At 41.5% G+C, this 11,610-nt stretch overlaps 1 protein-coding gene across 1 annotated transcript; it reads right to left on the bottom strand.

Moving 5' to 3' along the window:
- Positions 1 to 1,479: 1,479 nt before the first annotated feature.
- LOC129096437 (bMERB domain-containing protein 1-like) lies at positions 1,480 to 11,309 on the bottom strand. The gene is made up of 6 exons (XM_054605218.1): positions 11,231 to 11,309; positions 7,060 to 7,180; positions 5,169 to 5,242; positions 3,628 to 3,742; positions 1,930 to 2,000; positions 1,480 to 1,592 (listed from the first exon to the last, which is right to left on the bottom strand). The coding sequence occupies exons 1-6, from the start codon at positions 11,307 to 11,309 to the stop codon at positions 1,480 to 1,482; spliced, it is 573 nt and encodes a 190-aa protein (XP_054461193.1).
- Positions 11,310 to 11,610: the final 301 nt, after the last annotated feature.

Raw genomic sequence — 11,610 nt, 5'->3', positions numbered from 1 at the left:
GGATGACACCAAAGAGAGCGCAATGGACTCAGAATGTCTCATTCAAGTGTATTCAAGTAGTGTATATGTGCTGAGTTTGCTATTGTGCATATTATTAATAGTTAGAGATCATTGTCCAGGACATTTTCTGATCTAGCTGCAGAAAAGGATCACTCCATAAACTATGAAGTTTCTCTGTGTGGGAGTCTGAATTAAAAGACGTGCAGATGATGGCTATAACTAACTAAATATCTATGAAGTCATATCTTACATGCTTAGAAGTTATGCCAAATGAATCATAGATATAAACACACACATCTTCCACAACAAGCTAGCAAGCCCGTCAGCTTTAGCAGCTGCACCAAACATCCTAAACAATTTAACATTAATCATCTGCTTAAAACAAGTTGGGAAGAAAGCAATGTTATGTCACGTCTTGTAAATTTCCCCACTGCGGGACTAATAAAGGATTATCCTATGTCATCCAACCTGCATGTGCTAACATGTGACGTGACTTGTGAAGGGGTGTTATCAGAGTTTCCACAACATACGCAGGAGCAAAAACTCTCGTCCATAATATACTATTTGAAAGTTAATATTATCCTGAACATGACTTAGCCCTTTCAGATCGCAGCGTTACCCGTTTTTGATGAACTATGATAGATAGCCTCGTAGTTCATTCTCAGATGAAGGACAATAGAAGGATACACAAGATTTACAGGATACACAAGATCTCCTAGGACATGTTCCATTAGTTTTCAATAACTGGAAAATTGGTTATCATTAAGGGAAAATGGAGCCTAATGAGACATCCTTTCTTTCTCCACAAACCACCACTTTTCAAAAGGTTGCACCAATTTGTATCTGGAGTCAAATCACAGACAGCTTCCTCCTAACAGAGCTCCTGATTAATGTCAGTTTCATTAGTTTTTGCTGAGTGCCAGCAGTGTGCCTGGACTGGCCTGCTGACTGCTATAAAACATTTACTTATTTTAAATTAGGAGATTAGAGTTATCATAGCTCAGAGAGCTCCTTAAATATCAAACCTGTCGGCGTCACGGTAGTTGATTCCAATTAGCGTGCACACAATACATGCCTGACTTGTGCTGCTCTGTTTCTGTCCTACAAACCCTGTCCTCTCGGCTTGAAAAAGAGAAATAGATACCAGGTGTCCTTCCTTTTGGAAAACTGTATTTTTTAACAGGAGTGGGATGAGAGACGTCGAGAGCAGAGAAGAAAGAAAGACAAATAATGAAATCCAATGAAAGAGACAAACAGGTATAACAAACTCAGGTCTTGGCATGGAAACACACAACACATGATGATGCAGCATCCTTCGCTCTCCCTCTGTGAAACTCTCAGCATGCGTCTGTACTGCTCCATCCAAGCCTCAAAGTCTTTTCTCGGACTGAAAAGCTGAAACTGGGAATATTGACACTTAAGGAGTTGCCATTTTTGGGTTGTGGCCCCTGTGTCAGCACTGCAGCGGGGGGCCCCGGTCTACATGATGGAGCATGTGAAGCCACAGCACTCCTTCAGCAGGGTGAGGCCCGTCTTGGCGAAGGGAGAGGAGGCCTGCTGAGCCCTGGATGCAGTCCGTCTGGTTGGTACACCTGAAGCCAAGAGAAATGATACTGTGAGGAGGAGATTGAATAGTGTTGTATTGTAATAAGTGCATAGGTATAACTTCATCTAATAACTGCCAATAGACAAAAAAAGCTTAAAGAGGAACGTTTTGTTTTTCAGATCTGAAGCATTTCTATTTCATGCTGAACCAGTCAGTGGGTTGTAAAGCTTCAGCCTTTAAAGCTCTCAGGAGGGAAACACCTTGAACAAGCAAAATATTTGAAACAAAGAAAATATTTGATCTGCTTATTCCACTCAGTTCCCAAAACTTTACTATTACTTGTTGATACTTTGAAGGTTGCAGCTCTCTTCATGCTCAAATACCTTTCTTCTTCATTTTTCTCGGGAACTTAGAGTTCAGAAAATCTGCCATTTCTTTATCTTCTTCTTTCTCCCTGTAGAAATTGAGAAGGAGAGGTTGATATACACACAGAAATACAAGAATACATAAAGCCCTTGGACTAAAATCCCCCTCACATTTTAGATCACAAAAGAGAAATGTATAGAAATAGCTTGTTATAGAAGACCATCTATGCCACAAGTAGTGAATGAACATTTCAGAGACGGTAAAGTGGAAAGATGAAAGACTTTCGCACTGTATAAGAAAAATAATGTCGTTCTGGCTATTAGAGAAGATTGGATTTACTCTGAGAGTTTCTACTGATAAACTCAATAAAACTGGCAGCTACTCTTTGTCTCCGCAGAGACTTTTCTATTAGATTAACATACTCTGCTTATTTTAGTATTTTGATGTTTAGTGATCTTCTATACTACTTAATGTATGAAGCAGTTATATATTGATACCCGGAATGTTCTGTCCTGCTTTGAAAATTGAAAGCACAACATAAGAAATGCAGACAGTATTTATTGTGAAGGACAGTCAGGGTAAATAAAAGTAAGAGAGAGAAGTAATAATAAAGAGGTCTCTATATTTATCAGCATGGACAACATGGCCTTAAGCAGAGTCACATCCTCTCCTCTCTGCGATCTATAACTCCACCGTTGGTCTCTTGCTTCCTGCCTCTCACCTTCCCAGCAGCCCCTCAGCGTTTTCACAGCGTGCTGGCAGCTGCTACCACGAAATGTTTCTCACACAAACCAGCAATGCTTTATACTGTCTGAAGTGAGATTAAACCTTAAAATATACTTGTTGTCCACTGTCGAGTCACGTTAGGTTAAGGTAACTTGAATAGTTCAAGTTCCTTACCAGCACAGAACAAAACTAAATGGATTTAACATATAATACGCTCATATTAAATTACATTTTACTTTAGATTTAATTTTATGTTTGACTTCATAATAAATATATATATATATATATAAATAAAAACAAACAAAACAAAACGACCTGTTTCTAATATTTGTGTAAAGCATCCTGTGGTGTTTGTTGTAATATGTGTGGTGAAGGACTGTCAGAATAGATCTAAAGAGTTTGGACAGGATTCAGACAGCTTCCCCTTCATCTCCTGCATCAACAACCAGCAGCAAATTTAAAAGTCTTGACGCACCTGAAAAATGACGAAATAGAAGCATACTGGGTGTTTTTTTTTTTTTTTTTTTTTTTCTTTTGTTCGACCAATGGCAGCTCCTCTGGCAGTACTCACTGACGCACGCTGACACATCTTTAATTGAAATGGCTCGCCGCTGTGCGCTCTGCGGTGCACCCTCTCTCAGCGCTGTGCCTTCGGAAATGTTCCAGTGTTTTAATGGAGCGGCTTTGTGTGAAGCCTGCATGCGAATGATGAGATACAACTTCACCAGCATCGGTGGCTGCGAGGCCCTCTCAGTCATCATAAGCATGTTAATGAATGGTGCTCATGAATTAGTTTTATCAAAGATCTGTGCTCCCCTGTCAAACTTGCCTTTTCTGTGTGGCTGCACTATATGTGCACTGCATGTCTATCTGCTGTGCAGTAGGATCTCTTTTTTTCATTTTCAATTATTCATTCACATGGCCTATGGTGACAATCAACCAAAGGAGTCCTACCAAGCTGTAATGAGACCATAGAGGTAGAAGCACACCTGAGTCGCTCAAACTCCACATCGTCCACCAGGAAATCTCTGGTCTCCACCAGCTTGTGGATCTGCTGCAGTAGTTCTTCTTCCTTCTGCCGGTCCTCGTTGGACTTGTCATTATCTGCAGCACAAGACATCTGAGTCATCTAGTGGTTGTCCCAGGTGACCTACTCTACTACCAATATAATGGGGAATTTAACAAACAATTCAATTTATGGATCATTTTATAAGAAGTAAATGAACTAAAAGGAATTGTTTGATATTTTAGGAAAGATGTTCATTAGTTTTCTTGGTGGGATTCAGATGAGAAGATCAATACCACTTGAGACGTTTAATTCTGCAGCCCAATATCACAAATCCCAAATATGCCTCAGGTGGCTTTACAATATGTTCGGAATACAACACCCTCTGTCTTAAGACTCTTGATTCGGATCAGTAAACTCCCCCTCCCCCCTTAAAAAAAGAAACCTTTAACGGAGAAAAAATGCAACATGATCTCAAAGAAATACGTGAAATGACCACAACCTCTTCACATTGCATTACAAACAATTGGTTGTGCATAATGTGTTCAAATTACGAGTCTCAATCACAGAAACAATTCAACTTTGGGTTTAGACAACAAAACCTCAACTAGGTCTGGGAAAAACATCATGGCTTGTATTCAAATAAGTACGTAATCTAAGAAAAATATGTAAACACGTCAAAAACTAATGAAACGAATACCAGTCCCGAACACCGGACTCCCTGTTGAAAGTCCTGTGTTTGTTTGACCCGCCCATCATAAGTAGTCGATCTCACTGTTTACACGTCACTAGCTCGGAGTTTTGCATGTTCATGTGAATATTTGGATAATTTGTGTACAGCACGATCAAGGGTCCTAATAAAGTCTCCATTGATATTGCTGACGTGCCGCCACCACATTATACGCTGTTAAAAGGTCGTGGTAACTTTACGTTTATCTGTGCGATGAGGCTGAAAAAAATGAAAGAAACCTCCCAACAAGAAACGGAGAGATCCCTCTCCACGGAGGGACAGAAATGCAATAATTGCCTGATGTACAGGAGGTGATTAGCTTAGCTTAGCATGAATACTGGAGGCAGAGGAAAACAGCTAGCATGGCTCTAACCAAAATGAAAAAATGAACCATTAACATCATTAACAGGGATGTGAAAGTAACCAAACTGCAAAGAAGAAGGGATAATATGTTGGGATACACTTCAGATTTTATATTTCTGTTTATGTAAAGATTAGGCAAAATATAACATGTAAATTGGTGATCTTGAGAATTACCGGTAGGCAGATTACCTTTGTTTCACTTCTGAGATACCCAGGCTAGTTGTTTCCCTCTATTTCTTATAGAAATTATGCTAAGCTACAAACAACATACAGCTAACTGCCTGTTGGCTCTAGCTTCATATTTAGTGTGACATCAATTTTTCTCCACTAAGTCTTGGCAAGAAAGCAGAAAAGCTTACAGTATGTCCCTTTAATTTCTCTGCCTGTTTTTAACCTTCATCAACAACTCTTAATATCCAGAGGAGTCTTACCTGGTAGGGACACCAATTTCTGCAGCTCCTTCTTCAGACGAGTGATCTCCTTGCACAGCTGAATGTCATCCATCCTGCGCAGGCATGATGGAACAAAAGAAACACACACACACACACACACACACACACACACACACACACACACACACACACACACACACACACACACACACACACACACACACACACTTGTACTGTGTACGTACTGCACATGCTGCACACATTCTACTTTACAGGGCAGAGAGGAGTGGAGATTCAATTCTACTGTGAGGGCAAAAATAAATTCAAACAGTAATGGCTTCATATTGATCTTATATTTCACACAGGAGATGAAACAATCTTTTCTGTGGAGAAATCCCTGCAGCGTCTCAAGGCCAGTATGGCTTTCACTCCTTCTGTCAATGGCCCTCCAACTCAGAGGATCATTACTGACTGAGGCGGGGTGGAGGACCCTCTTTCTCTTTCCCGTCTGACAGAATTAGAGGCCCTCACGTCCCCCAGCTTTGCAGCTACTGAGTCTCTTTAAGATAAAAGCACAGGCTCACAGGGTCAGACCCACAGTCACACATATTGCACACATTTATCAAAGTCAGGGGAGTGAAAGCTTCTCCACCTGTCATGTAAGATGCTCTCCACAGACCGTAGGTGGTGAAATGGACATGCGGTCTGGAATACAAATGATAGGCTTTACTTAACGTACCAGAGGATAACACTACTTGTAAGCTTGTTTGTTTGTGGACCGCTGTGGGGGGAAAAAGGTGCTTCAAATAGTGACTCTCCATCTCCGTCCTCCGCCCATCTTCCCCCTCCACCATCTCCACCTCCTCCTCCACCAGTCTCTCATTCTCCCATTTTACCTGTTTTGTTTCTCGCTTGCTACCCCACACACGCCACTCCTCACATTCCCCCCACTGACTGAGCAACGTCACCGCCTATCATTCCAAGGAGTGGATGAATAAATATCCATGTATTAGCCTGCTTAGCGGCAGCAAAAGTAGGGCTATTGGACTTATTATGGGGGGGGCAGCTCGGGTTGTGATGGAGGGGAATGAGGAGAGTGAGAATAGAGGGCAACGCTGCAAGGAGATGTGTTTCTGGTACCGAGGCGTGCTGCAGAATGGAAACGTGATTTGAGCTGCTTTTGGTGGGAAGAGCCTGAAAATGGATGCGATTCTCCAGTTGGGGCCCTAGATTGTGAACTATACTGGCTTGACAAGGTATCAATGAACTTTTCTGACTGATTATAATTAACTGAATCATTCATTTATTTACGCCTGAAGCAAACAGTCCTCGAACAGATCGCGAATGACATGAAAATTTAGAAAATATGACATTTAATTATAGTGATGCAACCCTGTCATTAAGCAAATTGCTATTTTGGGGATTGATGTCAACATATCCAAAGCTTGAGTGAAATATTGAAACAATTTTTTTGATTGTCATTTGACATTAAAATTACTTTGAAGGTCCAGAACCTCCAAACCTGCACCACCAATAAATCAAAATGTGCACCTTCAAACATACTGTTGTCATGTTATTGCGCTAATGCTAACAATGAGCTCAAAGCACAGGTGGGTACAGCTTAAACTGATTGAAAGCTGAGCTAGGTCTGATAATGTTTGCTTGGTTAAAGTAAAGGATTAATCATGGTTATTGTATGTACAAATCAGCTATGTGACTTGGGTGCAATTGAAAGTCCGCCAGGCACGTACACCCTACTTTCTGCACTGGCACTGAACACAGACCAGCATTAAACATAATAATGCTTTCACCATTCTACTGTAAATTCCAGACTCTGGTTTGCCATTATTGAACCTGTAATCATGCCCGCTGCAGATGGCAGCCATGACACCAAATAAAAGCAAGGTGTCAGAGTTGATTAGCCACTCACATGTATCTGAGCTCTGACTCCCTCCTGACCAGGACATCCCTGATCCTGTCGATCTTAAAAAGCTCCCCCTCGATGTCGTCCACGGTGATGGTGGAGTCCGCCATGGACACCACGTCGTCCTCTGAGGGAGCGAGACAGAGAAAGAGAAGGACTTGCTGAAAGTTGCAAGACAGTTGTACAAATATTCAACATGTCTGATTCCAAAAAAAATTGCATTTTGATTATTCTCTTTATTAAAAGGGAGGTTACAGTGACAAGTACTATGCAGAGTCAGGCGGACACTTACACACTCAGGAGCTTTTTAAAATGATCTAATTTCCAATATCCAATTTGGCATCGCGGAACAACAACTGCACATGAATATGCATTTTAAACTGGATAAACAGATGCAGCAGATGTACTCTGAAAATTATGCTTGATGAGGAGCAGAGCCTCACAGTCAAATTACCATGTGTTAGTGGTTGGCAAGGCTCATATGCATCTCTCTCTCTCTCTCTCTCTCTCTCTCTCTCTCTCTCTCTCTCTCTCTCTCTCTCTCTCTCTCTCTCTCTCTCTCTCTCTCTCTCTCTCTCTCTCTCCCTTTCACACACACACACTAATTAACTGCAGAAACCCAGGGTGGTGGGTCAGCGCAGGGAATAATGCTGTCTAGGCTGCCTTTGCCTGCTGTAGAGAGATACAGGGGTTAAATAAATGCTGCAATACAATGTACTCGGTACACAGGGATAAAAAAAATACCCCCGATACAGAAAAGTGTATCGGGGGCATTCAATTTGTATTTCCAAGTGAGGTCGGGCAAGTTTTATCTTCTTCTGTGGCTGGGCATGTTTTTGATAAACACAGCACTGGCTTGGCAGGTGCTTTAAACATCATTAGAATGAATATGCATTGCAGCTAAGTTTTCCGAAAACTCATTAAAGCTTTTAAATTATTATTATATACTGGACAGAGGATGCCTTGATTGTTTGGTGGACACTGATATTAGACACAATGCTTTGAGTCAAGGTGTCACTCCACACACTACTCCAAGCATAGCCTTTTAACTGTATCCTTTCAAATCAAACAGATTTTTCATAAAGAAAAGTCGATAAAACAAAGCAATCTAAAATAAAGCATATAACATACAGATTCATGTTTGAACATATAAGCTTCCGTTTACAACAATGTGTGGGCTCGCTCCAAACAGCCCTGTAATATTTTTTAATGAATCCGACCCGAGGTCCCTGGAAATGTTTGTGTGGTATGAACGGACATCAAAGCGTTCTATACACTGTGAGCAGCAGCAGCTCCACTAGAACTAAATCCAACATAAGCATCCAGCATATCAAACATTTCACTGCAATTCATACACCAGATTTAATTCACACTGAGATCCCAGTATGGTTGACCTTCCTGAAGATAGATGTAGTAGCAGTCGCAATTTTTATATTGAAGAAAATCACCGCTTCCTGCTCTCGTATTGATCCTTCTAGCACTGTTGAATCCCTGAATAACTGTGACCTCCCTGTAGAGAGCTGCACAACATGGGGGCCAAGACGAACATAATCATGGTGATACCAAGACCACCACTGACAGACAGTCCCTGACTCCTCCTGGGGCCCTTAAATCCTCTTTATATACATACACGCCATTACTAAGTAGAGCTCTAGTGTGTAATATTCCTATTCTGGTCACATTTAGCCTTGGGGAAGGCAGCTCTCACCGGGTTCAATGTGCTGTGAAGACACGTCCTCTGCACAGGCATGAAAGAAAGCAGAATGAAAGTGGATCATAATATTCAGACTGCGGTTGTATGACTTTAGGTTTGTAGTAAAAGCACCATGGAAAGCATTAACCACGCTCGCTGATCGTTGCCGGTTTACATGGACTCGTGTCCCTGCTGGCATTAAAGCTTTGTTTGGGGGCTCGAAACTGCAGTCTGCTTTGTGAGACGGATGGGGAAAAAAGGGTTCCTGAAGTACAGACACACATCTTCACACAGACACTCTGTACTCTGTTACTATGACAAATCTGGCTGACGTCAACGCAGCGTCAACACAACCTTGACATCTCAGAGGAGAAAGCACTGAGTGAAGTGTTGCAGCGAGTTTTAAAACTGTTATTGAGGTTAAAACTTTAAAAAGACATACATGGAACTATCTACACCTTCCCGTAAGTGTCGAAAGTGTTAATTAAAGGTAATTGAAATACATAATATATATAATTAAATGCTTTATAAAGTAGCAAATTCAGCTAATTGATAAGGATATTATGTGAAATTGTGTTTCTTGCTAAAAGATAAGAAAACTGAAATTTGATATTCTGCTAGACTGGCTCTGTTGAAAAGAATTTGCTGCAAAAGTTCCCCTTGGATGTCCCTAGGGTGCCTTTATATGGAGAAAACTTAAAGAAGCGTCTTCTAGGCTGCCCTTCCAGTGGAGAAAACGTGATGACTTGCCATCTACGGTAACTCTAGAAGACACGATGCAGTATCATACGGCTGTCCTACATGCTAGAATTATTTTTGAGCTTTTTTAGAAAGAAAAGCCTGAGTCCGCCACTTTTATGCTAAGCTAGGATAATTGCCTCCATGCTCTAGCTCCGTACTTATTGTACAGACTTGAGAAAGGCGTCAAGCTTTTGATTTAATTCTTGGCAATAAAGCAACAGACTATTTCCCTTTATTCAAACTAACCATTAAATCAACTAGCTGTTGTTACTGTCGGTAAATTGTATTTCCAATCGTTTGTTTCTCACATACAAATCTGTTTTCCTTGGATATACTTAATTCTGCCTGATCTTTAATCGTAAGGCAGTGAGTTGCTTAATGAGATGCAATATTGTACTACCAAAACGACATAGAAGCTTTACTGATTTACTGGGATTCCCATGTAGCTGACTGAAAAACTGAACGGGAAAATGTGCACCATGATGTCATAAGCCTTGTTCAGTGTATTCTAACGTATTTAAAGAGACAACATGCTCTGCTGCAGAGGCTCCCTAGGACAGGTTATTCTGCCACTGAGCAGTTATGACTCATCACTAGACACTTTCTCACTGCCTCTCTCACAGTTGCTGCTCCTCATTTCATCCAATACCTCCCGAACCCTGCCGCCTTCTCTTTATCTAAACCCCTGAAGATGTAAATAACACTCATGAGCTCAGTTTACAGTCTTTACTCCAACTCCAACCCTTTTTTCTTTTTTTTTCTTTTACACTGCCACAAATTGCTTTACACTTAACACCCTACTGACCAAGAGGCGCGAAGTGGAGCAAAGAGGAGGAAGGATGATGAGGAAGTAGGGGACCAGAGGTGGGGGGGACTAAAAGCATGAAACTAAAAGCATGTCAAACACTGTCTGATCCCTCCAATGTGAGGATTTGCTGCTTTTTCTCTGATTTAAATTTGTTTGGGGTTTTGGAATATTGGACGAACAAAAAGGACAACTGAAGAAATCAGTTTGGGCCGAGAAATTGACTTACCAAGCGAATCATTGAGAAAATGATGCCTTATGGACCATCAAATCACATATTAGCTGCAGGCTTTTGAGAAAACATTATTACTGTGAAGCTGAGACAAATAGTTCCAGTGACTTCTGACCTTAAAGCTTATTGAACCCTGAGATTAAGCCAACGTCCAGCCAAGTCCCCAATGAGGGTCATTATTCATCATCTGAGGGGGCAGCTCCCTCAGTAATGGGCCCCTCACATTTCTCTTACTCAAATAACACACACACACACACACACACACACACACACACACACACACACACACACACACACACACACACACACACACACAGAAGAATAAACACCTGTGGATTCTTGACATTTACAAAGCAGCTGCCTGTACTGCAACTAGACAACTACATTGATCCGTTTGATTAACTACAAAAATAACCCAGATATAAAATACTTAAAAAAAAATAAAAAAAATAAAAACTGTAGTAATCCTCTAGTGGGACAAGATAGAACACAAACCTATGAAGACTTACAGGAATATTGTGCTGATGCTATGAATTACATTAAAACATAAACAGTGCAGGAACTGATGGAGATAGCTATAGTACATCCACTGTAGTAACTCCAATAGACACAGTGGATATAGAGTGATATTGTAGTTAATAGGGATATATATATATATGCATAGATACATACATAAATATTGATATACATAGGTGTGTGTGTATACCTGGTTTGTTGGTGTCTCGGCTCCATTCAGTGCGCTCCAGTGAACCGTACAGATGAGAAGAGTCCTGCTTCTTCTCCATCGGTCCTGCAGCTGCTCTTCTCCTCTGCTCTCTCTCCTCTTCCAGCTGCAGAGCGTCACCGGGAGACGGTGAGGGGGGGAAACTACAGGGGAGGGTCTCGCTCTCTCGGTTCGTCGCCGTGTTTCATTGAGTCATCGCCTGTCAGACACCGACCTGTAGAGGCGGAGAGCTCGAGATGCTCCGGCGGTCGCTCACCAGCTGTTCGGCAGGTGTGGGGGTCGGTGTGTGCGTTGGCAGCGAATGGGACTGTCCCCGTGTTAACCTGCGCTGGAGCTGGGTAGATGGTAGCTAAACAGCGCCA

The sequence above is a fragment of the Anoplopoma fimbria genome, chromosome 9 (assembly GCF_027596085.1).
Source record: "Anoplopoma fimbria isolate UVic2021 breed Golden Eagle Sablefish chromosome 9, Afim_UVic_2022, whole genome shotgun sequence".
Classification (NCBI taxonomy): domain Eukaryota; kingdom Metazoa; phylum Chordata; class Actinopteri; order Perciformes; family Anoplopomatidae; genus Anoplopoma; species Anoplopoma fimbria.
This window is presented reverse-complemented; position numbering and strand designations above follow the sequence as displayed.

Bases quoted from the DNA above. Each gene is read 5' to 3' on its own strand.
- LOC129096437 (XM_054605218.1), bottom strand. From the start codon at position 11,309: ATGGAGAAGAAGCAGGACTCTTCTCATCTGTACGGTTCACTGGAGCGC. The intron at 7,181-11,230 runs GTATACACACAC...TCGCTCCCTCAG, and splicing joins CCGAGACACCAACAAACCAG to AGGACGACGTGGTGTCCATG. The intron at 5,243-7,059 runs GTGAGTGGCTAA...ATGCCTGCGCAG, and splicing joins GAGTCAGAGCTCAGATACAT to GATGGATGACATTCAGCTGT.